The sequence below is a fragment of the Spinacia oleracea genome, chromosome 3 (assembly GCF_020520425.1).
Source record: "Spinacia oleracea cultivar Varoflay chromosome 3, BTI_SOV_V1, whole genome shotgun sequence".
Lineage (NCBI taxonomy): Eukaryota > Viridiplantae > Streptophyta > Magnoliopsida > Caryophyllales > Amaranthaceae > Spinacia > Spinacia oleracea.
Window position 1 is genome coordinate 512,685 of NC_079489.1, and position 26,671 is coordinate 539,355.

Below are 26,671 nucleotides of genomic sequence, written 5' to 3' on the forward strand. Positions count from 1 at the left end.
AACTGATGCAATTTGTTATATAAATTAATGTGTACATGCTAACTAGGTAATACTTGAGCCATGATTATTTTTAAATCTATAAATTTAAAACAAGATATCAATTTACTTTATCTTTATTAACTCGAACATATGTGCCTATGTTGATAACCCTTAGCTTTTGCCAAAGTACAAATAAGTATGAAAATTAGTTTAGTAGTGATCATACATTGGCAAATAGGGCATTTTCTTGCTTATTTAAAAATAAAATATAAAAGGGGTAAAAGAAAAGGGAAAATAATAGAAAAAGAATATTACTATTTAGTCCCTATAAAAATACATAGTAGGCTTGTTTAGTTTCTTGAGCAAAAAGAATTCGCAAGTAAGGGAGATCGAGAAATACAGAGAGAGAATCAAAATTCAGAGATCGAAATTTTCAAGTTCAACTTCCATGGATCCCAAGAACACAAGCCCTCTTCTCGTCGACGACATTCAGCGAACTCAGTATTCTCTTTTCCCTCCTCTTTTTCTATTTCCTACTTCCATTTTACTGCTTTAGGGTTCAGTTCACTCAATTTCATTTGGGGGTCGAACAAAAATTGTGTGCTTTTTGGTTGATTTTGTTTCTCGATTCCGTTGATTAGGGTTTATGGGTAATGATTGTTGATTATGTTGAACCTAGTTCAATCGTTTTAGTGGAGTTTGAAGCGCAAGCGCATTTTGGTTGTAGATTAATTAATTAATTGGAATGGAGTATGATTGAATGATTTGTATGAAACAGGTACCCTTATGTGACTGGAACATCTGTTATTGGAATCAAGTATAAGGATGGAATTCTCATTGCTGCTGATATGGGAGGTCTGATTTTTATTTGCCGTTTCTGCAATTCTTTACTGCTTTATTGTTCATTCCAGTGAATAAGTCATACATGTGATCGGAGGAGGAGGAAGAAAAGCTTAAACTTTAGTGGGTTTTTAACTTTCTACGCATTAGATGTCGACTTCATTTGGGTTGGAGCTTACTTGGAAGGGATGAAAAGGTGTTTTCTTTATGGAAATTGTCATCTTAAAGGATTTTCTTAAGAAGAGTGTTCTACTTAGCTTGATTAGTTTGGGGTAAGGTTATGTATATTTAGCCCTCCCTTTGCAACAGTGGGATTTGTATAGGTGGTTGTTATTGGGGAAAAGGTATCTCTTGTGGAGTTAGGGGTAGTTGGTGCAACCCTTAGCTTACATACTAAACGACTTCCATTTGCTGGACAATTTGTTGTCACAACTTCAGTGGATAGGTCTGACTCTAACTGTACAAAAAGTGTGTTTGAGTACCCATTTGAAGGCCCCCTTCCCGAAAGAAGTAAAGAAGCAAGGATACAGGTGACCTCTCATCTTATTATGTCAAACGATTAGATGTTAGTTATATCCGCAAATCGAGTTTAGCTTATTATACTTTGCTCATGCTATGAACTGATATTATGGGAGGAGGGTAATTTAGATATTATCTTAATTAGTAGCTTGTGGAATAGGCTAGGTAGTTGTGCTAAGGAAATTACACTATATATAGGGATAATTAGAGAGAGAAAGGAGGTTGAATATTGTGGAGTAATTTGGTTGAGCTTTCACGAGCTCATTGGGAGAGAAATCAAGCCTCTCGAATGCTTGAATATCGGTTACTTCTTGTATTTTCAGTTTATTAATCAAATCTTCATTAGTCTCTTGTCTTTTTGGTCTGTTATCTATGCTAATTCATAGAAGCTCACTGTGCACAATATAGTTTCGTGTTATCCTTCCCAGATCTATGAGTATAATTTGCAATGCCTTTGTCATCAATTTGACCGCTTGTGAACTTCAGTGTAGTTGTTACTTAGGTATAGGGCTTTGGAAGTAAGAAATGGAATAATAGTCTTGCATTCCATGTATGATTGTAGAGTCTCTCTATCTCTTGTTCATTTGTTTCTGCTGTGAGCATTTTTAATCTTCTAGAGTTCTAGCACCCTTTATGTCAAAAGTTCTTGTTGGTGGTTACTTAGTAGTTTTCTGTTTCTTCCTCTATCGTGGCTGTCATAGTACTCCATATGTTTTTCCAATATTTTCTTCAATAGTTTTTCTGACATCTTTCTATTACGGAGTAGCCCTTTTGTAATTACTCTTTTGCCTCCTTTCTTTTCTCAATCGGCGTTTCCGTTCGTGTAGCATTTCTCTTGCTCTGTTGAAAAAGTTATTTCCTTCTTCTAGGAGGAGTGAGTTATTTTTATCTTCGGCAATCTCGACTATGCCAATTAAGTACTTTTAAGGAATTATTTGGTGACTAGTTAGTGTTATTGTGCCTTCCATATGATCTGGAAATTTAGTTGTTTAAGTTGTCAGGCTCAAAGTTGTATTGAGTGGAAAGTAGAAGCGGTGATTGTTTTCAGCAGGGAGTTTAACTGAATCATATGTGACATTTGGAGGCTAAGACAAGGAAAGTTGGTGAAATAATTGACTTGTCAGTGATAGGTGGACAGTAAATAGCTTGTTGGTTAATTTTCTTTTATGGTTTTAAGTGTATAATTATGTTCACAATGATAGTCAAGCTTAGGTAAGGAATGTGAATTTCCTGCCACCTGGAGGTACGAAAAATGAAAGGTTGGCTGAAGTCTGAGAATGTATCCGAGGAAAAATGTCCAAATGAAAGTATGAAAATATTCAAGCGTTGGATTGAGGTTTTTGTCTGCAGTTCTATTAGTTTTTTTTATATTTTTTTCCTTCTCCCTGACTGAATTGTACATACTATTTTGCCATGCTGGCCGTCCGTGCCACCTTTGGTGGTAAATGTATTTGTCTATTTGGTAAAGGAGCTGAAATCTTTTCTTCTTTAGTAATTTGTTTCACTGTATTAAATGCTAAGGTTCCATGTTCTTTATTGCAAGGGTGCTTTCTTCTATTCTGATTTTAGTGAAAAAAAGGTCAACTCGTTCTGACCTTCACGAATACTTGTTTCATCACTTTTTGGTCTGTTGTTAAATTGAGTATTCTGCCTGTGTCTTGAAATCTGTAATTCCTATTTGAATTTTATAGCAAAAAAGTTAAATAATTCTTGTGCAATTTATATTAACGGTTAAAATTTATATGATCACGGGATGGGGATATTTGTAAGCAATTTCAAAGGTTGCTAAAGTCTTGTGCTTTGAACTCAATAGTGACATTATATCTTGATCTTGCCGAGGTTGTTTGCAATATATTATATTTTGTTTCACAATGTTTAAGGGGTCATCTTTTTATGTGTAAAAAGTGGTTTATCGTTCAACAATTATGTAATCAAAATATTTGATATGTATGACAGGTTCCTATGGGTCCACACTGCGTTACAAGAGTGTGGAGAGATTGAAGGGTATTGGAAAGCACTCTCTCCTTGGTGCCAGCGGAGAAATAAGTGACTTTCAGGAGCTTCTTCGTTACCTAGATGATCTCATGTAAGTGATAATCCTTCTAGCATTACGTTTGTTCGGTCATTTATCTAAATATGTCCTAAAACTTGCTGCCAACAAGTAGCAAGAGCCTAAGTGACTCTAAGTTTTGACTCTTGAGGCCACTATAGTAAAACCGAAATACAAATGTAGAAGTGTAAGAGAAATGTTTACTGGACAAGCATCCATCTGTAATCTCTTTTTGTTTCTTCCATGTTTGATACACTTCACTTGTGTATGCTTTCCTGGCTCGTGACTGTTTTCTTTAACCTTAATGTTTGCAGTCTGTATGACAACATGTGGGATGATGGCAACTCCTTTGGACCTAAAGAGGTGCACAACTACCTGACTCGTGTTATGTATAATAGACGTAACAAGTTTAACCCACTGTGGAACTCTCTTGTCCTTGGTGGAGTTAAAAATGGACAGAAGTACCTTGGAACGGTGAGTCCTTCCATCTTCACTTACCAGTAATGATGATTGCTATAAGAATGCTTTGCAATTGGACATAATGTTCCAATTTTTTGAAGGAAAAATTGACATGAATAATCCGTACTCTCACTCATTTTCTAAAAATAATCCCAACTTTTGGGGTTACCTTCTCAAAATAATCTGAAGTCTTGTTTTTCTTGTCATTACTAAACCATTTTGGGTCTATTGTACATAGGCAAATTGATCGTTTTGATTATTTTAAGAAGATATACCCGGAAGTTAGGATTATTCCAAAATAATCCAAAGTTGGGATTTATTTTGAGAAGATGAGTTAAAGTTGGGATTATTTATGTCAAACTTTCCTTTTTTGAATGAAAATTTTGAACCGTCATCTTGCTGATGCATGTTGTGCAGGTCAACATGATTGGTGTACACTACCAAGACAACCATGTTGCCACTGGATTTGGTAATCACCTCGCAGTGCCAATTCTTCGTGATGAATGGAAGGAGGACTTGAGTTTTGAAGATGGTGTTAGGCTACTTGAGAAGTGCATGCGTGTCCTCTTATACCGTGATCGATCAGCAGTCAACAAGCTTCAGGTCTTTCCATTTTTGCCATGATTTTTTTTTTTTGATATCATGCTTCTGTTGCAGTCTAAAGACTCATTATCAGTCCATACACTCATTGATCTCCACTCATACATATAAGTCTTTGGATAAAATTCTGTTTTGATTCGGGAACATGCAAAATATGCTTTGTTTGATTGCTTTATTTTATGCGTGAAGCCGTGAACTACCTGGTGTTTGTGCACATAGTATTCGTAATTAGAGCACAGTGAGATTAGTGGGATTCTTTGGGAACCCTGAAATATTGAACTCACTATTTTATGATGCCTATTTGGGTAAGGTTTGGCAAAAGGACTGGAAATCACTTTCCTTGTTTGAGTAGCTGCATGCGAAAGAGGAAGGAAATGAAGATTGGGGAATTATATTTAGATGAACAGGAATATAAATTGGGTTATAAAATATTTGAACTGTGCCTTTTGTTTGTTTATGCATTGTGGGCAACGGTTTGACTGAAAAGCATGATCACAACACCTTCTAAGGGAGACTTGTGTGTGTGAATAATGTTTCCGTTTTATGTATGCTAATTGACCTTGCTACATACTTAGATGCCCGCACTCCTGCAGTATGATTGTAACAGACATATGTGCAGAGATATTTTTAACTTCTGTCCTATGCAGTTCATCTAGAAGAAGCGAATGTACACGAAGTGTTGTTTATATTTTATATTACTGCATACCTAGATACCCACACTATGATTGTAAGATACCTGGTTAGAAATCTTTGTAGTTTTATCTTGTCTTTCTCCAAAATGCTATTCTGTATGTTTCTATGTTTTGGACCACTGTTACATGATTCGCTAGTATGAGATTGGGTACGGGTTCGCCATTCCTTACCTAATTTGCTAAATAAGACCAAAAGTGTACCATTTTCATATTATAATTCACTTTTTTGGTAACGTTGTTTTGGACTATTGAAACTGTCTTTCTCCAATATGATAATATGTGTTTGTGATTTACTAGTTTATCTAATTATCCTTTAATTTCTTTTTTGAGCATCAGTATTTTTTAACTATTTTTTAAAATTTGAAAATCAGATTGCAAAGATCACCGAAGAAGGCGGTGTGACAATCTCCCCACCTTACTCATTGAAGACATACTGGGAATTCGCTGCATTCAAGAATCCAACTGCTGGTGCTGAGGGTTCATGGTAGATGATTCAACTAACTTGTAGTAGTTAAAAAGTTTGGATGCAATGAAAACATGACTTTTAGGCCTTTTGTTTGTAATTTCATCTTCATTTCACTCTCAAACTTCTACCCGGGATTTAGAATTTGTGTTCATGGTTTTACCCCCCCTTGTGCAAACCCTAAAAAGAAAATATTGTTGTTAGTTGTTGCAGTAACATTATGAATTTGTGATTTGCTCTTGATTTTAGGTACTATGAACTTTTTTATCTGGCTCAGCTTTACATCTTTAACTGGCAGTCACACACTACTCACATATTCTTCAGCGCGATGTGAGTTACTGTATGTAAGTTTATGTTATGTGGCATTCTGCATATTGATCTGGCTTACTGAGTGTAGTTGCTCACTACAGCCCAGCCCGACCCAAAAAAGTACGGGTTTGGGTAGCCTAAAGTACGCATTCATATTCTTCAGCGCGACGTGAGTTACTGTATGTAAGTTTATGTTGTGTGGCATTCTGCATATTGATCTGGCTTACTGAATGTAGTTGCTCACTTAAGGTGTGATCAACTATAGCCCGGAAAAGTATGGGTTTGGGTAGCCTAAAGTATGCATTTTTAGACCAAAATCCAGCCCGGCCCGAAAAAGCACGTTTCAGCACACAAAGCCTGCACCGGATTTATGGGGTTGGGTAATATTTTCCGGCCCGGCCCGAATTTTGATCACCTTGCTGGTTGTTCTTAGGCCCTTGTCAACTGACTTTCTGGGCAGTTTCTTTGATAGTTTTCTAGTCTTCTTGCATTTGTTTCTGAGTCTTTCAGAAGGAAGTAGTCACATTGCTGGCTTGGTTTTGACATCTTAACCTCTACGTGCATTTAAAACTTTTTAATGTACCCTTTTCTCTGATTAGTATTCTTGACACAAGATTTGAAAGTGATATATATTAAGCTTATGGACTATGCCTAAACGTGCATGCAACTCCCTATTTTCATGCAAGTGATGTAACAGTGTGACACTCCTACCACTATGGTTTGGTGGTGTCATTGCATCTCATAAAAAAGACTCTGTATTCTCCTAAACAATATGTCAATCATCTTCAAAGTCATCCTAAAATGGAAACCACCACACCCGTTACCCCGAACTCCTCCAAAGCTCGTCGGCCCCAATCTGCCGGCGTCCCCCGTTCACCACGCTTGAGTCGTAGTAGTAGTGGTGCATCAATTGCTTCTCTCACCGAGCCGTCTCGAGGGAGTTCTCCGTACCGTTCAACAAGTCGGGCTTCAACCAGTTCCCTCCCTGAGATCCGTGCCGTTGCGTCCACCTCCCCTCAGCAGTCGCTAAACCGTTCCTCTAGGTCCACTACCACATCCCCTCGACCGTCGGTTCACCGGTCGAGGTCAACAATCAAGACTAGAAGCGTCACTAAGAGCAATTCCAATGGTGAGTTACATTTGATATATTACAAAGTTTCACATTGGTTGGTTACAATACTTTCTAATTTATTTGTTTGATCCAAAATAAATTCATTCAATATCTAAAAAGATTTTGAACTACCTGCTCAAAATAGCTACAACATTTTAATATCTGTTTATTTCATTGATTTACCAATGATTGGCTACCTGCTCATTTTTTTGTTCTTTGTTTTTTGTGAGCAGGTTCTTTTTTTAACCACGACGAAAAGGACGATGAAAGCTACAACAACATCCCTATCTCCAAAGTATTGGGAAGCCCTAGAAGGAGACTAAGCTTAGACAGCAAGGAAGACCTTCACAATGTTAACCACAGCAATCTGGCTAGGCTTTTCCGGTCCAGTTCTCAAAACACGTTAGCGAAAGGGGTAGGAAGGTCATTAACGCGGTCTCCTTCCGCATGGGCCCTGTCGCCGGGCCGCCCATTTCCCGGCCCGCCCCTGGCACCAGAGTCACCTAGGGATAATGTTAAGGTGAAAGCTGTCAGTGGAGTTCTGAAGTACTTTAATAAACAGAAGAAGGTTTCTGTTGCAGAAGAAGAAGAGTTTCATCAGTACAAGATTATGCATAATAGGCTGCTTCAATGGAGGTTTGCCAATGCTAAAGCCGAGGCTGCTATGGCTAATGTTAAGAGTAAAGCAGAGGTATGTTCGATTTTCTTCCCCTTACATCTGCATGACTGCATCAATACATGTTACACCACATTCCAATATTCCATGCATGTTAATGATGCTACATTGCTCTGACACATAATAATGTTTCAAGTTCTTAATTCTCTGCCTATTTGCTGATAAGTACATATTAGGCTCTCTTTGGCACGGCATTTACAGGCGTCTTAAAGGATAAGGTGCTGAAATTTTAAGTTGACCTTAGCGGTTTGGGCCGGGACGCGATATAAAAATCAGCCCATCATGTCGGGCCGGGCCAAGATTCGGGCCGATTTTTTTGCCTAAATCCGCTAATTCAGGCCTAAAATACCGGATTTTCGGACCATTTTCGAGCCGGGTCGAATTTTAACTATTAGTGTAGCTTAATGTTGCCCAAAGCCTGTCAAAAATTTTAAAATTCCGGGTAGAGCCGAGCCTAAATTTTTTTCCCAAACCCGCAAAGTTTTTGGCCGGGCCAATGGGCCGGTCTCGTGTTGATAATGTCTATTCTTTTTATCATTGTTTGTTGCTTACACTGTTAAGAAAACTGAAGTACTTCGTAGTATGTTAATGTTGTTTTCCATGATGTATTTTGACAGGGGAGAGTTTTCGGTGTTTGGTTGAAACTATACAAAACGAGATATGCGATTGCAGAAAAGAGAATGAAAGTGGAAAGGCTAAAGCAAAAAGTAAAGTTTCTTGAAATATTATGTCCACAAATTGAGCTTCTGAATGAGTGGGAGAAACTGGAGAAAAAGAACTGTGAATCTGTTGGTAGAGTTACCAGAAAACTCTCTGCTTACTCCACTAAACTTCCATTAGTCGACGGTGCAATGGTGCGTTCCTCACTTTCAATTACTACTCCGTACTAATATTAAAGATGGGTGTGGGACGGGTCGGTCTTGGGCCCAGCCCATACCAAGGCTACTAGGGCCTAGGCCCGTTGTGCCGGGCCGGACCGGGCCGCCATGCCTAACTCTAATTTTACTAAATTAATCGTGTTTGTCGAGCTGTGTCATATTTTTTTCCAAAAAATGAGGCCCAGGCCCGGCCCACGACTTTGTGCTCGTGCCGGGTCGGTCGGGCCTCAGACCGGCCCAGTCCACAACCATCTCTATGTATTACATCCCACACGTTTAACTATGACGTAATGTTTTGGTCAGACCGGTAAGATTTACACCTTCGCCAACTCTGATTTTTGTTCAAATATCAGTTCGTCTGACAAATAAGAACATGTTAGACCATTTTAACTCTTTCCGACGTAATCTTTTGGTCAACCCTTAGATTTACACCTTCGCCAACTCCGAATTTTGATCAAATATCAGTTAGTCTGATGAATAAGAACCTGTTAGACCATCTTCTGTATTTTTTTCCTATTGAATTTTAAATGAAGGTTAGTTCCTTCTAACTTGGATTGTTGTTGTATACAGGCAGATATAACACCAGTATATGATGCCATGAAATTAGCTTTGGAAGTTATAGAAAACGTCGAAGAAACAATCACAGACCTCCAAGTTCAGGTAAATTTTATCTAATAATTCATCACCTCAATTTCCTGTTATATTTGCAGATTATCATATTGGTTCAGAATTATTGTTTTTTAATTTAAATTGGCTGTGCAATTGTGCATAACTGCAGGCTGAAAAGGAAAGCAATGTGTTAAGAGAGCTTATGTACACTGTCAAACAAAACATGGAATGTTTTCAAGAATTAGAGAAGGAAATCGCGTCTGTTATGTCCCTACAGGTACGCCAAAATTGTGGTTAAAAAGGTTCAGATGTACGCAATCTTATTACGTGTATAGTCACTATTAATCCGTACTCCTAAATTTCAAGAAAAATTATAATATCAACCATTCAAAAAAAAAAAGAGAGAAGTAGACATTTTATGCTATATTATTATGAATTACTACAAAAATACATATAAAATGCTAATAAGTGCCTAAAAAGTTGCAAATTTATTACATGAACAGGCTCATGAGAAAAGCTTGGTAGTACATCTCATACAAGAAAGTAAGGAGCCAGAGGAAAACCAGAGGAATTGTAAACAACATCTTATGAGATCCTTCAAAAACAAGGAGATGGCTTTAATGTTTTCCATGTTAAATGTCTCTTAATTAACTGATAATTAAGTGATTAATTTGGTCTTGCATGCTATATATACTATATATAACAGTATATGTATACACATACTAGACCCCATAAGTGGTGAGGCAAATTTTTTGTACAAATAGGTCTTTTTAAAGGCTAAAAATTCTGTAAAATACGATTCTGAAGTCTGAACTAGTGTTTTATATGAGCCACCTTGTTAGCTTTTACCAAAATACAAGAAAAGCCTATCGAGGTACCCATGCAAACTCCCACGGGAGATTACCTCGCCAAAGGCGGTGGGAACTCCTCGTAGTAGAACCAAAAAAAAAAAAAAACCTTGTTAGCTTTTACCAAAATACAAGAAAAGCCTATGTTCTAGCACCGCACCATCGACGTTCAGCTGCAGGACTGCCTGCAGTACTCGGCCTACCCGACACAACCCATCACAAAAGTGTGGCCCGATAAAAGCCCGGCCTGACACGATAAAAGAACGGCCCGGCACGAGCACGAATTCGGGGGTCGGGCATGAGCCGCATTTTTTTTGGGAAAAGCACGACAAAACACGCTAAATTTAGTAAAAAAAAAAGTCTTAGGCACGTCGGCCCATGGGCCTAGATGCTGTTTTGAAATTTTCCGGGCCAGCCGATGCCGATGCCGATGCATAGTGGTTTGGCACGGGCCCGTCCCGAAGCCCGTCTTGGCCCGTCCCGACCCACATCCATCTCTAAGTGTTTGCCCTTGCAGGCTGAGGGTCACGGACGACATTGCCAGTCGACTAGAGATCTCTAGTGTACTTATCATCTTCTAGGAACACTGTATGCACTTTGATAATTCTGAAACCGAAAGGAAAGTCCCTTTTGAGCTAACTTCATTATTTCTTTTGACTAATTTTCCTTGTTGCAATAATAGATGTATGCATATATATTTGCTTTTTTGAATAATTCTGCAACATAATTATCACATCCACAAAAAAAAGGAGCAAACTTTGGCCACATCAAACATTACCTCAATTTCCATCAAAAATCACTTCATAAAAACTATTTCTATACCCACCCCCACAATTTTGAATCCTAAAATCCCCCCAAAAAAGTCGAAAAATCCCGAAAAAAAAAGAAAAAGATTAGTACTAATTACTATGAACATAATTTATTAATTTCTCTACTTCTTTTCTCCAACATCAACATTGTTATTATGATCAACACCACCACCACAACCACCAATTTCTATTACATGATCACCACTCTCGCCTCGTCCTAGACTAGGCGATTTCCTCTTAGGTTTAGCTTCTTGCAACATCGATATAACATCTCTCATAGACGGCCTATCAGCAGGGTTACGACTTGTACAAAGTAACGCGACTCTAAGTACTAACATCATCTCCTCTTTCACGGTTACACATGACGCCCCCGCGTTCTTGTCTAAGATATCGTTGATCCCGTCTTTCGCCTTTATTTTAGTACGCACCCAATCCACAACGCTGTTCCCTTCACCGAATTCTTGTTGTACTGATCTTTTCCCGCTCAATATCTCCAATAGTACCACCCCGTAACTGTAGATGTCACTCTTTTCATCGACTTGTAACGTATAAGCATACTCTGTAACAAAACAAAAAAAACAGATTATTACAAAAAAAAAGTTGGAAAAAGATTAAAAAAAAAAAGAAAAAAAGATTGCTCAACTTTTACTCAAGGTTAATATAATTCACCTAGTAGGGTTTCTTAGCTAAGTGAATACAGACAAGAAAACTTTTTTTAACCTTAACCATGACATTAAACATACAATTATATTTATTATCTAAGAAAAAAGGTGATGAAAATGAGTCAATGCAATGGATTGCACCAAAGATTATTACAATTCAAGTGTTTGACAAATTGGTGAGTGGGTCCAAAACTACATGATTTTGAATCCAAAAAAGCAACCAAAAGCAACATCACGCCTAATAGTTGAAAGAACCACTACTGTGTAAAGATTCAAAATTCCACTAAACAGCCCTATCCTTGTATTGGTACCGCGTTCCCCTCGTGAGCAGGTTCTCCTAATATCACGAGATTTAAAATGACACTAAATAAAAATAATCACAATATCTTAAAACCATAACGAGTTTTCCTCGTGAACAGGTTCTCCTAATATCTCTAGATTCAAAATGGCACTAAATAATCCTATCTTAAAACCGTATTGAGTTCACCTCGTGAATAGGTTCTCCTAATATCTCGAGATTCAAAACAATACTAAATAGCAAATAAACAATATCTTAAAACTATATTGAGTTACCCTCGTGAGCAAGTTCTCCTAATGTCTCAAGATTTAAAATGGCACTAAATAACACTATCTTAAAACCATACCGAGTTCCCCTCGTGAACAAGTTCTCCTATATCTCGAGATTTAAAATGACACCAAATAACAAGCAAACAATATCTTAACACTATATCGAGTTACCCTCGTGAGCAAGTTCTTCTAATGTCTCAAGATTTAAAATGGCACTAAATAACACAATCTTAAAACCATACCAAGTATCACTCGTGAATAGCACTCGTGAATAGGATCTCCTAATATCTCGAGATTCAAAATAACACTAAATAGTTCCACTCGTGAATAGGTTCTCCTCCTAATGTGGCATAATGTTTTCTTCTCTTTTCTTTCCTTATGGTACTGAGTTACTGAATTTTTTCTGAGTTTTTCTGACAGTAAGGAATTTTTGGTGTTAGCACTCTAACTTTACTTGTTTGATGAATCAACATTATTTGGACTTGCACTATATATATTCCAAATTTCCAATTTTGTGGGTAGAATTCAATAAATCTCTGTCACAAAATGGAACAAAAAGAAGCATGCTTCCAAATATTTGAATAAGTAGCATGTAGAGTACTGTACAAATATGTAGGACATTTGATTTCAGACAGACAGCAACAGTTTTAGGACCACTTGCATGATTGTTTTCAGATAATCTGTTTGTTTATTATCAGTTAATAACAATACCCTTAAACAGATTATAGTCTAATTAAACAGATTTAAGTGTAATTAAGAGTTAAGTATAAAGGATTATACTTATGTAGCCCATTTGAGTTCAGACAGACAGCAACAGTTAGGACCACTTACATGATTGATTTCAGATAATCTGTTTGTTTATTATCAGTTAACAACAATGTCCTTAAACATATTTTAAGTGTAATTAAACAAGATTTAAGTGTAATTAAGAGTTAAGGAGAAGGGATTATACCGGGCGCTATGTAGCCGTATGATCCAGCAATAACGGACATAGACTCATCGCTTTCTATCAACTTCGCCACCCCAAAATCCGCCACTCGTGCCTCCATCTCGGCGTCTAGAAGTATGTTACTAGGTTTAAGATCACGATGAACAATAACCGGGTCACAATCATGGTGTAAGTAACATATACCTTGTGCCACACCTAGTGCAATTTTGTACCTAGTAAACCAATCTGCAATCAAATTCTCCCCTTTTACCTTACCATGTAACAAATCATCTAAACTCCCATTAGGCATGTATTCATATAGTAACAATGTACTTTCCTTGTTACTACAACACCCTAATAATCTCACAATATTCCTATGCCTTACATTCCCTAACACCTCCACTTCGGCGAGCACCCCTCGTCTTCTCCTCAATGTCTCCTTTTGTTTGCCCCATAGCTTCTTGATTGCTATGATCTCGCCACCTGGCATCTCGGCCCTATACACGGTCCCGGTGGCCCCCATCCCGATGATCTTATCGCTCATTGCCAAGCACTCGAGGACGTCATCCGCCGTGAAGTTCAACCGTTGGAAGGCGGTCAACTTCCACGGACCGACCTCCTTCCCGGCCTCGGAAATTTTCCGGCTATAGTTTGCATGAAAACACCTACTACCGGCGATCAAAACAAATAGTCCAACCCCGAACGCGGCGGCCATGATCCAAACAATAGCCCCGGCCGTTTTCTTAGGCTTCTCGTCGTTCACCTCGGCTTCTCCGGCCACCAGAGAATCATCGGACACGCACGGTTTTCCGATCAAAACACCACATAATCCCTCATTACCCACAAATGATGATGGGTGCAAATTAGGGAAAATTGACCCAGATGATGGTATAGCACCACTCAAGAGATTATATGACACATTAAAAGTCTCCAAAGTACCACAATTATCAAAATGTGAAGGAATACTTCCACTAAGATAATTATGAGAAAGATCAACAAAATTAATTGAAGGAAGAGTTGAGATTTCCCAAGGAATAATCCCTGTCAACATATTTGCCCTTAAATTTAAGGATATCAACTTCTCACAATGCCCTATATCCCAAGGTATTGCCCCATTCAAATTGTTTCCTTCCATCTCAATTTGGTACAAACTTCTACACCCTTTAAAATCTGGGATTTTCCCAGAAACCCCACAAAAAGATGCAGAAAAAATCTGTAAACTAGGACTACCCCAAATCTTTAAGGGTAACTCACCCTTAAAAGAATTCTCAGAAACATTCAAGTTCATCAATTTTGGTGCTAACCCCAAATCATTAGGTATTTCCCCACTTAAATTGTTTTTACTAACATCCATAAAAACAAGATTAGGCAACAATCCAAACCCAAAAGGAACACTCCCACTAAACAAGTTATTCTCAATTCTAACCCTCACTAATGAAGTGCAATTCACAAGTGATTTTGGTAACTCACCATTAAACTCATTGTTAAACAAGATTAGCTTCTCTAATGTGTTGTTGAAACAAAGATTTTCCGGTAAAAAACCGGTTAACCGGTTTGATGAAACATCAAGTTTAACAAGCTTCCCATTTTTTCCAAGATTAGAAGGTAATGACCCATTTAGTGAATTACTCCAAAGATTAAGGAACTCAAGTTTAGGAAGATCACCAACACCTTGTGGAATTTCACCAATTAACTCATTGCTTAACAAAGTAAGTATACTCAACTTCTTTAACCCGGAAATCCATTCGGGTATCCGACCCGAAATCCGGTTACCCGATAAATCAAGCACTTGTAACTCCTTCAAGTTGGATATACTAGAAGGGATGACACCAGAGAAATTGTTGAAGAACAACAACAATGTTGTTAACTTTGTTAAGTTCCCAATTTCTTGGGGTATGTTTCCTGATAAGGAACAATTTGAGATGTCTAAGTACTGTAAATTGGATAACATACCCAACTCAATTGGTAAAGTGCCCTTAAAATTGTTATACCCCATTTCAAGATGTTGAAGTTGAGACAAAGAACCAAGTTGAGGTGGGATTGAGCCATTAAGGTTGTTTCCTGCTAAATCAAGGAAGTTTATCCTAGGAAAACTTCCATATTCTGCCGGAATACCGCCGGAAAAGTAGCTGCCACCGAGGTTGAGGTACTCAAGATGCCGGTTTCCGGCGAGGTCAAGTGGTAAACCACCCACAAAACTGTTGCTATAGCAGTTGAAATGTGTTAGGAATTTGAGCTTTGAAAGTCCATTTGGGAAAGTTGAGTTGTAATTGTTGTGGTTTATATCAAGGATTCTAAGTTGAGATAATTCAAAAATTGTGGTTGGGAAATTACCTTCAAATGCATTTTTGCTTAAATTAAGGTAATTTAAGGAAGATAAATGGTGAATTTCAGGTGGGATTTTTCCTGAAAGGTTTCTTAATGAGAGGTCTAGAGAGATGATTAAGGAGGAGTTTGGTGCACATTTGATTCCTGACCAAGAACACCAAACAGGGGAAGAATTTGACAAAATTGGGGTAGGATCCCAACTTTCTAGGGTACCTTGAGGGTCCTTAAGTGAAGATTTAAGGGAAAGTAGTGAAATTACTTGAATTGGGATTGAATTTGTGTCTAATTGTTGTGATTTGGGTTGGATTTGTGATGGGAAAATTGTAAGGAAAAAACAGAGGAAAACAGGGGAGAATAGAGTGGAGAAGAATTTCATGGTTTTTGGGTGATGTGAGAATGGTTGAGTGAGGAAGAAGAGAAGTGAAAGAAGGTAAATTTAAGGGAAGAAATGTTGAGATTAATATGATTATGATTATTATGATTATTATGATTTTGATGATGAGAAATAGTAGAAGAAATGGAAGAAGAATGAGGAATTGAAAGAGAAGAAATAGAAATAATGCTTTTTAGGAGTGCAGGGTGCAGAAGGGGGTGTTTCATCATGATTGTTTTTGGTTTGAGTGGGTCTGAAAAAATAAAATGGGAGAAGAGAGTGATATAGATTGACAAAAAGAAAAGATGGAAATGATAATAATAATAGCCAAAAAGAAAAGAGGGATGGATGGATTTTGTATTTTGTTCACCTACTTATTTATTTTTTTGAATAGTGAAATTGGTTTTTCACTAGAGTTGCTGTTTTTTATTGGCATGGGTTATCAAAGTTACTTTTTCTGTTTTTGGAGGTTCATAAAGAGGGAAGAGAACATTGAAGTACTTGAATTTGAACATCCTCTATCGTGTATTCAGGTATATCTAGAGTTAGGTGTATCAGATGGTTATTTGTGCGAGTTTTAAAAGACCAATAGGAAGAGAAGAAAACATCTAATATTAGAATTCAAACACCATCTATCGTGTATCCAGATATATCTAGAGTTAGGTGTATCAAATGGTTATTGTGCGGGTTCTAATAGTCCATTAGGGAAAGAAGATAACATCTAAAATTAGAATTCAAACATCATCTATCGTGCACTAGGTTGTATCTACAGTTAAGTGTACTTTTATTTTATGTACCACGACCACATATCGATTCAACAAACAATTTAGGTAACACTACACCCATTCTAATACTATGTATTACTATCCCTAAAACAAATTATCAACTTCAAGAATACATGCCATACAATATGAATTTGCAAAAGTTATATGCTTAATTCATAATCCAGAGTGAATAACCGGTAAATATAAATCTCAAAATCGTATTCTAAAGAGGCTGTATAACGCAAACTACGGAGATTATATTAAAGAGGCTGTATAAGATTACTAGAATAGTAGAGTCTTTAGTAAATGTACACATACATTAAAAATAGACTAATTCCTTGCAAGTTACAAGTATAAATCTTCTAGAGAGTGACACTATACTCAAATTTTGGGAGGTTGTAAGTAAAATGTTGTCCTATTTTCTTTTCTTTCATGCCAAATTGCCCACAACATAATCCCCCTTTTCTTTTTCATCATTCCTTAGTTTCCTTTAACTTTGGCCAACAATGTTGATAGCTATGTGTTATTGTGTTAATAGTGACATTGTTTCACGCAGGATCCGAGAAAAGCAATATTTCAAGTTCCCACCCATGATTCCTTTGTTTTTCTTTTTACTTTTTTTAATCTTTTTTTTTTTTCTATTTCTTTCTCCTTTTGGCACTCCACTAAAAAAAATGCAAAACATATTATTTTAATACTTGGTATTTAATAAAATAGATCATATTGTATAATTTGAGGGGTTTGTCAGAACAATATATTAGGGAATAATTCCATTGGGTTTAGGGATTATTACTATTTAAGGAAATTGGAAACTCCTCAAAAATTGTAAGTATAAAAAGACTAATCATCATACTCCCTCCCTAATCATCATACGCCTCGTTTGTTGAATCAAGTCATTCCCAGGCTTTTATTTGACTAACTAAGGCTCTGTTCTGTTCACCTTATTTTCATTCATTTCAGGAAAATTAAGTTCAAATAAGATAAGTTCAGGAAAAATAAGTGTTAACTAAGTACAATTTATAAATAAAATAAAATATGATAAACTCTAATAAGTTCAGGATAAATTCCATTAAAGTAGATGTTTACGGGATTTTATATGTTGAATCAATAGATGTTTATAAAATTGGTGTTTTGAGCATGCTAAAGGCTTTTTTTTTGAGATTATGACCCTAGAAGATGCACTTATTATTGAGCTAATTAGGTAAAAACAATTACTGTATATTTTCACAAGTTAAATTGGCAACTTTTGATCTTTTCTCGATGTTTTTGAGTTTTGACTTTCGGTAAAAAGGTTAATTTATAAATTGTAATGATGAGCAATTACTAAATTGTTATCATTGCTGTTATTAATTAAAGACAAAACAATCATTCTCTTCAGGTTCTATATTTCCATGATTAATACTTCATTTCAAAGTAGTGTATTGTCTTAAGTTATAACTTTCACTCCTACTAATTTGTCGTAGAATATGACAAATTAAGTAACAAACAAATAATGTAAAGATCACATATAACTTACTCTGTGACTTTGAGTCAACACAATGTCCATGTTTGAAAGTAAGGCGGAAAATGTAAATGAATCTATACTCCCAAGCGCAAGTAAATGCTCAACGTACATAGGGTGTTTGACTTCGAACATTTTCTTACGCTCGAGAGTAGAGATTCCTTTACATTTCCCGCCATACTTTCAAGCATTAACATGCGTAATTATGTTGACTGATATATGACTAGTGCCAATTCAGTTAGCAATGAGGCTTATATTGCATGTATTTTGGGATTTTAGGTTAATAATGTGATTAGTTTTAATATGGCCATTTAATGGTCATCACTTCCGTAGCTTTTAGGAGGAAGCACGTACATAAACCTAATTTATCATGGTATTGGATTTAGCAGCCTAACTAGCAACCCTATCATCTCAAAAAATAATCTTTCGATCTCTTTAATTATTCTTGCTCGTTTCTTCCCTTTTAAAATCAAGCGACATGCAGTCCAAACCTGTATTTAACCGTTACGTTCCTTCTGCGTACCAAATATAATATCTATAGATACTCATACATGTGACAATTGTGTGTTTATGTGATCATGCATAATGATGGCAATTTCATTTGTGGAACTTTTGGTGGTGGTATGAGTTGTGGCCATCGTCGGCCAAGGCTGCAAAAATGTGGACCTTAATTAGGGCACCCAAATTGCATAATGACATTACCATGCACGCACCCAAATTCTAATAGATCGTGTATATGGGTTCAAATTAAGCTTGTTAAAGTGGGATGATATGATGAATTAGGTTGTAAGTACCCTACATGACCTAGTCGATGCAAATCTACATGACCACAATTCCACAACCCTAATTGATGGATTCGACTCGATCCGTAATTCCGTACATGTCATTGAGCAATTTGTATATGGTTGCTCTAAACACGGGAGGCTAATTAAACGACAGATCTTTTAGTGCAGAGATTGCTTCTTCCAAAGAGTCTAACCTGATTTATCTTTCGTTATAATTTTTTTTTTGGTAGCGCGCTCTAGCTAAATCCACATAGTGAAAATAAAATAAAGAAAATAAACAAGACAGAAATATAAAAAAAAAAATGAGGGGAAAAGTACATAGTTTTGGCAAAAATGTGGGTTAGATGAATATCACATTTATTTGTAGTCTCATATTGCAACAATTCTTTATATACACAAGTGTATCTTTAATTTCAAGGCAAACATTTTAAAAGTGAATTTAATTATTGCATGCATGCTCTATACTACGTATAATTTCTTACAAATAGCATTTTAAAAGTAGATCGATTTAATTATTGCATACTCTATATCATTTTTCATAAAATAAAGTACACGAGACGTACAAAAACCTACAAACTCCGTTATATAATAGATATGGTGTATATGTAACCGCTTACACCTTCAAATCTTCCACTATTAAGACTACTACTGTAACTTTATTCTGACTTGACTGATTAAATCTATTTAAAGTGCCGATTCTTTCTTCATAAGTTGTAGATATTAGCTAGCCATGCTCACATTTTACTACACTTAATTATAGATACTGTTGGGGTGTTAAAATGGGCCCACCATTTTAACCTAAAAGCCAATAAAATCCACTCAAGCCCAATATCCCTTACAAGGCCTCAAAGGCCCAACAAAGGCACTATATATACCCCTCAAAGGGCAAGGTAAAGGGGCCATTCTCTAACCCTAGAGAAGCCACCCTACTCTCTCTCCCCTAAACACCTCATTTTATACATCAATTGTACTGACTTGAGCGTCGGAGGCTCCGCCTCGGGGACCCCCCCTTGGCCCGGAGTTCATCTTGCAGGCACCGTACGTGATCGGAACTCAAGACATCAAGGACGCTCCTTCCATCGTTTCAACCCCGGAACAATTTGGCGCCGTCTGTGGGGATCGAGAGCAATAACCCATGAAAATCCACATTTTCATACTATTATGTTCAACCGCAAAAATGGCCGGAAATCTGAAATAGCCGACCAAAAATTACTGTTTGTCAACAAATTACGTTATAATGGGTAGTGTGGTGACAAATAATGTTGCTACAAATTGTTGCTACAGATCGTTACTACATTTTGGTGGCCCAGTAGCCTCAAGGCCAGGTAAAGATGCTTTCCCACTCTCCCAGATCTGCAAACTCATTTTCAGAATAAAGAGGATTCATTTTGCTTGAGTACAGATTTTTGGAGCCAGTAACAGCTCACGCGTGAAAGTTATGAATTTGGAAATAAAGCAAGTTTCCACAACTCAGACTCAACTGAGCCCACAATCACCTTGCACGATTGGTAACAACAGCATACATTGGCATGATGGCACTACACCGATCCGAAGGACAAAAATCCGAAGGTAAAACCCGAGCCGAGATTACAACTCGAACCGATGTTACAATCCGAGCCGATTTTAGAAGCACGTTCTTAAATAGATCTTCGGATTTGAAGAACGAGGTTAAAAATCGCTCCGAGATTACAACTCGAATCGACGTTACAATCCGAGCCGAAGTAAAAAAACCGCTCCGAGATTACAACTCGAACAGATGTTACAATCCGAGCCGATTTTAGAAGCACGTTCTTAAACAGATCTCCGGATTTGAAGAACGAGGTTAAAAATCGCTCAAAGATTACAACTCGAATCGATGTTACAATCCGAGCCGAAGGTAAAAAGCCGCTCCGAGATTACAACTCGAACCGATGTTACAATCCGAGCCGATTTTAGAAGCACGTTCTTGAACAGATCTTCGGATTTGAAGAGCGAGGTTAAAAATCGCTCCGAGATTACAACTCGAATCGACGTTACAATCCGAGCCGAAGTAAAGAAATCGCTCCGAGATTACAACTCGAACCGATGTTACAATCCGAGCCGATTTTAGAAGCACGTTCTTGAACAGATCTTCGGATTTGAAGAGCGAGGTTAAAAATCGCTCCGAGATTACAACTCGAATCGACGTTACAATCCGAGCCGAAGTAAAGAAATCGCTCCGAGATTACAACTCGAACCGATGTTACAATCCGAGCCGATTTTAGAAGCACGTTCTTGAACAGATCTCCGGATTTGAAGAACGAGGTTAAAAATCGCTCCGAGATTACAACTCGAATCGACGTTACAATCCGAGCCGAGGTAAAGAAACCGCTCCGAGATTACAACTCGAACCGATGTTACAATCCGAGCCGATTTTAGAAGCACGTTCTTAAATAGATCTTCGGATTTGAAGAGCGAGGTTAAAAATCGCTCCGAGATTACAACTCGAATCGACGTTACAATCCGAGCCGAAGTAAAAAAAACCGCTCCGAGATTACAACTCGAACAGATGTTACAATCCGAGCCGATTTTAGAAGCACGTTCTTAAACAGATCTCCGGATTTGAAGAACGAGGTTAAAAATCGCTCAAAGATTACAACTCGAATCGATGTTACAATCCGAGCCGAAGGTAAAAAAAAAAACCGCTCCGAGATTACAACTCGAACCGATGTTACAATCCGAGCCGATTTTAGAAGCACGTTCTTAAACAGATCTCCGGATTTGAAGAGCGAGGTGAAAAATCGCTCCGAGATTACAACTCGAATCGATGTTACAGTCCGAGCTGAAGGTAAAATCCGAAGGTAAAAATCCGAAGGATAAAACCGAGCCGAAGGTAAAAATCCGAAGGACAAAACCGAGCCGAAGGTAAAAATCCGAAGGATAAAACCGAGCCGAAGGTAAAAATCCGAAGGATAAAACCGAGCCGAAGGTAAAAATCCGAAGGATAAAACCGAGCCGAAGGTAAAAATCCGAAGGACAAAACCGAGCCGAAGGTAAAAATCCGAAGGATAAAACCGAGCCGAAGGTAAAAAACCGAAGGATAAAACCGAGACGAAGGTAAAAATCCGAAGGATAAAACCGAGCCGAAGGTAAAAATCCGAAGGACAAAAATCCGAAGGTAAAACCCGAGCCGAGATTACAACTCGAACCGATGTTACAATCCGAGCCGAGGTTAAAATTCTGAGCTGAAATCGACTTTCACTTGGAAGTGATCAAAATCAAAACCCAACCCATTTTTCAAATAGAATTGGGTCTGGGGCATTTGTTGGGGTGTTAAAATGGGCCCACCATTTTAACCTAAAAGCCAATAAAATCCACTCAAGCCCAATATCCCTTACAAGGCCTCAAAGGCCCAACAAAGGCACTATATATACCCCTCAAAGGGCAAGGTAAAGGGGCCATTCTCTAACCCTAGAGAAGCCACCCTACTCTCTCTCCCCTAAACACCTCATTTTATACATCAATTGTACTGACTTGAGCGTCGGAGGCTCCGCCTCGGGGACCCCCCCTTGGCCCGGAGTTCATCTTGCAGGCACCGTACGTGATCGGAACTCAAGACATCAAGGACGCTCCTTCCATCATTTCAACCCCGGAACAGATACATAGCTTAATATGTAACATTATGCATTCATATACACATACTAATCCCCATTTTACCTTGTTTCAGTTTCTCGTACTCATAAACAGTTTTAAAAACCTAGCCAAACAATACCTTATAAATTTCTTATTTGGATATATACATACAAACATAGAAAAGGCATCCCTAATTTTATTTTGGTACAAGATGAATTTGTTATAAGCTCCACAAAAAGCCATGAAGATGGTGTGGGGTCCAATTATTATTGTGGAGAGGAAATCACTTTGTCTCCCTCATTCCCATCACTTATAACACTATGTTTTTCTTTTATAAAAAATATTTAAAAATCATGGTTAGGGGTGTTCATCGGTCCAAATCCGGACCGGACCAGACCGACCCGGACCGGACCGAAGACTGAAATTTGATAATTTGAGACCCAAAGACCGGACCGATTATACTTGGACCGAATCCGGACCGGACCGATAAATCGGTCCAAAATCCGGACCGGACCGATTTGGACCGGTTGTAGACCTTTTTCTATATATTTTTTATTTTTCTAAAAATTAAGGTAAAAAAGAAAAAATATATATAAAAAAATCAATTTTTTAAGGCCTTTTTTGGAAGCTAAAATAAAACATATCACAATATAATAATATTTACAACATATTAAATGAGAGAATTAACTTTTTAAGTATTTTATATTATATTTTATTAACTACCGTCCAAAATCGGGTTTTGGACCGGACCAGACTTGACCGGACCGAAGACCGGAAATTGATATTTCTCGACCCGATGACCGGACCGATTGTCTTCGGTCCGGTCTGATCCGGTCTGGGTCGGTCCGGTCCGGTCCATTTTTTCGGTACGGACCAATTTTTGCACACCCAATCATGGTGTTTTTAATTTTAGCAATGAAATTGCATGTGTGTCGCACGTGCCTACTTATTTTCTCGCGTGTCAAAATATTGGGCCCAAAGCAATTGGTACATTATGTGTGGCCCCACTCCCCACTCTTCCGCGTGATCGAAGCTCCGATTAGGCTGAATAAACAAATAAATTTAAATTTTTTGAATAGTATTGTTCAAGTTATCATTTTATCGGATTAGATTAGGTTCGGATTAACGTACTTAATGTGGTGCGAAAGGTACACTATTACGTATCATATGTTCATGTAGTCTGATGTTATGTACTCTGTACATTTATATTTTACTGGGAGATTCTTTCTTTAGATACGTTCGAGTGTGGAGTAGGTCGTATATATACATACATGGTTACGTAATGATATTAATTTCTGTTTTATATTTTTTGTCAATCAAACAACTCTAATAGCGTTTTTCCTTTCCCCAAAACTTCATAATATGATAAAGTTTTATTTGGTTCAACACAAGCAAGACAAAAGAGAGTATGACTACTTACAAATAAAGTTTCATACTAAAATCAGTTGATAATAGACAGAGCAACTCTAAAAGATGTACTTGGTTGTTGTATAACCCTAAGAAATACTCCTATGAAGTAAATGTAGGGGTCTAAGCTGCCTATCAAAAGTAAGCATGGGGGGAAATTTGAAGAAACTAGAAAGAAAATACATGATAAAGTAGCCCTAGTATATATGATCAAGTGTTTTAGTAAGGGACACTACAAAATAATCATTTTATAGAGACGAGGACTTTCGCCTCTAAATAAGCCAAATCCGTCTCAAAATGATGATTAGAGACAGATTTGAGACGTAAATAGGACGTCTCTATAGAAGGCGTCTCAAAATTTTTGAGACGGAATTTTGGCAAATCCATTACAAAGTTGAGACGAAAATTTTGAAACTCCATATACTATTCCATCTCAATTTTAGTTTAGACACAAAATTTTAGTAATCCGTCTCAAGTTTGAGATGCTTTTAGTATCCGTCTCAAAATCCATCTCTAATAATACATAATTTTGTAGTGGGAGGATCTTTCACTAGGTTCAGTCAGGGTTTAACCCTTAATGTCTTTTTCAAATTATTTTATTAGTTATATACTTATATGAGTATAAGCCAAACTGTACATATAATTAAGTATCGTGACATAGTTATTAAGTGCACTTAATCATCAAGTTGGTAGAGTTGGTGGGAAACTCATCTTGTAAGTTAGAGTCACAAGATCGAGCCTCATCAGTTGCCTAATACTTAGGAGTTAAGAGTGACTCAAGCGTTGATCTGCATACCTGAGTTGGTTCACATGAGATATGTGTTGGTCGGTAGGATATTTTCTTCAACTGCGTTAGCCCTTCGTATTTTCATGGCCAAAATTCGTCGTTTCATCTCTATTTTAAAAGAAAACTCTCGAGGTTAATTATAAATGTAAATGAATTTTTAGTGTCCCCTATAAAATAGTCTATAATGTCCCTAATAACAACACGTTGTATGGACAAATTATACATATTTGACAGCTTAAAGCCTTAAATTACCATTGACTAATCAAATTCAATAAAAATATGGAAAGCTCCTTAATCACTCCACAATGTACGTACGTCCAAAAATCATTTATCTTTCTCTTTAATAGTTTTTTTGATTTGGTTTCATTCACTTTTGCATACATCGTGTACATAAAAGACTAGTACTAATATAAAGAAGTATGGGGGAAATGACAGGCATACCCACTTGAACAATTTTTGTTATTGTGAAGTGTGGGTGTATGCCTCATCCTGTTAGAAGAAATAGCTATTTACGTAGTCATATTGACTTGAACACAGTTTGACTCTTTAAACCAAACCTCCTTTCTCTCTCCTCAAATGTAAACCCCAAAGTGGAGAACAAAATTATGACATTTTTGAAGGGGAGTGATTGTAGCATGTGATATTTTCCCAATAAGTCAAAGATTTTCAATGTCTCAAGTGCTATTGATCAAGTGGCTAACTTTGGTGAAATTTTTGAAAGAAATCACTTCTATTGATTTTTTAAAAAAATTAGTTACCTTTGAGTATTTTGTTTTTCGGGTAAGTAACCTATGAGATCGCGGTATGCATAAGACTGCTAATGTCAACAATAAAAAATATAAATGTTTGATCGTAATGTGCAACTAAGAGGTAAAACTATTCAGTAAAGAGTTGGTGTTACACATAAAACCGTCACATATGAGTTTTTTTTTTTAATGTTTGCCTTCATAACCAGCTAATTAACCAGCCACAAAATTAGCAGTTTCAAGACTAATATTAGTGCACACTAAGTAGTATATAAATGTGGTTGGACCCTTTTTCTTTATATTATTGAAACCTGGCCATATCACAAGTGTTTTGATAGTTTTTAAATATATAGAGCACACAACAGGATAATTGAGCAATCATATGATTCTCTTTATAAAAATAAAAAAATATCCCCATTAAAAAAACTTTTTGGAAACAAAGTGGTTAAGGTTCATATTGTTATAAATTTATTCTACAAAATCTAAGAATTAATAATATGAATAAACCTCCTTCCAAACTACTATAATTGGTAATTAACGAGTAAGAAAATGGTATCTATGTTATCTGATTTTGGATCCTCTAGCGTTCTAAAATAACTCTACAAGGTAAAGTTTGAGTATATCAACCATTGAATGAAAAATCAATGGTTCATATATTATCTTTCCAAAATTCCCCCTATTTTTTCTAATCAATATGAGCCATTGATTTTAAAATGTACGGTTTAGATACAACTCTACCTTGTAGAGTTTTATTAAAACTCTAGAGGATCCGGAGTTTGAGTATATTTTTTCTCATGCAATGAATTTCCGACCGCTAAGAATATGACAACTATTACCCCTCGAGAAGATGACCTCCTAAGATAAATTAATTGTTTGTTTACCGAATTTATGTTGATGTTAATGGATAAAACATGGTAAAAGCAAAAGAGGGTTAAAAAAGGGTAAGATTAACATCACCCAATTAAGCTTTTATTAAGAAAATATTATCTATGTTTTCTCATGCAATCAATTTTCGACCACCAAGTATATGACGATTGTTAACCCTCTAGATGATGACCTCCTAACGTAAATTTTCTCATCTACATAAATACAAAAGTTATTTGTTAACCAAATTTATGTTGATGTTAATGGATGGAACATGCTAAAAGCAAAAGAAAGTTAAGTGAAAAAAGGGCTAAATTAACATCACTTAATCAAGCTTTAATTAAGAAAATTAGCAGTAGTTTTCCATGTGAACTTTTCAAGTAGAAAAATAATCACAATTGAAATCTTTATTAGGAATAGGATCTTTGTGGGCTTAGAGAATTTGAGATCACAACAAAAAAAGGTTGTAAATTATTGGGTCCATATTAATCATTACTTAAGATGTTGAAGTATATCATTTGTTCTC

The 26,671-nt window shown here is 36.9% G+C and overlaps 3 protein-coding genes across 3 annotated transcripts; 2 read left to right on the forward strand and 1 right to left on the reverse strand.

The window, feature by feature from the left end:
• Positions 1-323: 323 nt before the first annotated feature.
• Positions 324-5,845, forward strand: LOC110782356 (proteasome subunit beta type-4). The gene is made up of 6 exons (XM_021986490.2): positions 324-480; positions 758-834; positions 3,295-3,424; positions 3,703-3,862; positions 4,265-4,450; positions 5,511-5,845. The coding sequence occupies exons 1-6, from the start codon at positions 428-430 to the stop codon at positions 5,625-5,627; spliced, it is 723 nt and encodes a 240-aa protein (XP_021842182.1). The 5' UTR covers positions 324-427; the 3' UTR covers positions 5,628-5,845.
• Positions 5,846-5,979: 134 nt separating this feature from the next.
• On the forward strand, positions 5,980-10,783 carry LOC110782229 (QWRF motif-containing protein 7). Its single transcript, XM_021986349.2, has 6 exons — positions 5,980-7,040; positions 7,256-7,713; positions 8,316-8,552; positions 9,147-9,236; positions 9,355-9,462; positions 9,689-10,783. Exons 1-6 carry the CDS (start codon positions 6,713-6,715, stop codon positions 9,830-9,832), a joined length of 1,365 nt encoding a protein of 454 aa, XP_021842041.2. The 5' UTR covers positions 5,980-6,712; the 3' UTR covers positions 9,833-10,783.
• Positions 10,784-10,933: 150 nt separating this feature from the next.
• LOC110782357 (leucine-rich repeat receptor-like protein kinase TDR) lies at positions 10,934-15,955 on the reverse strand. Its single transcript, XM_021986491.2, has 2 exons — positions 13,024-15,955; positions 10,934-11,401 (listed from the first exon to the last, which is right to left on the reverse strand). The coding sequence occupies exons 1-2, from the start codon at positions 15,701-15,703 to the stop codon at positions 10,965-10,967; spliced, it is 3,117 nt and encodes a 1,038-aa protein (XP_021842183.2). The 5' UTR covers positions 15,704-15,955; the 3' UTR covers positions 10,934-10,964.
• Positions 15,956-26,671: the final 10,716 nt, after the last annotated feature.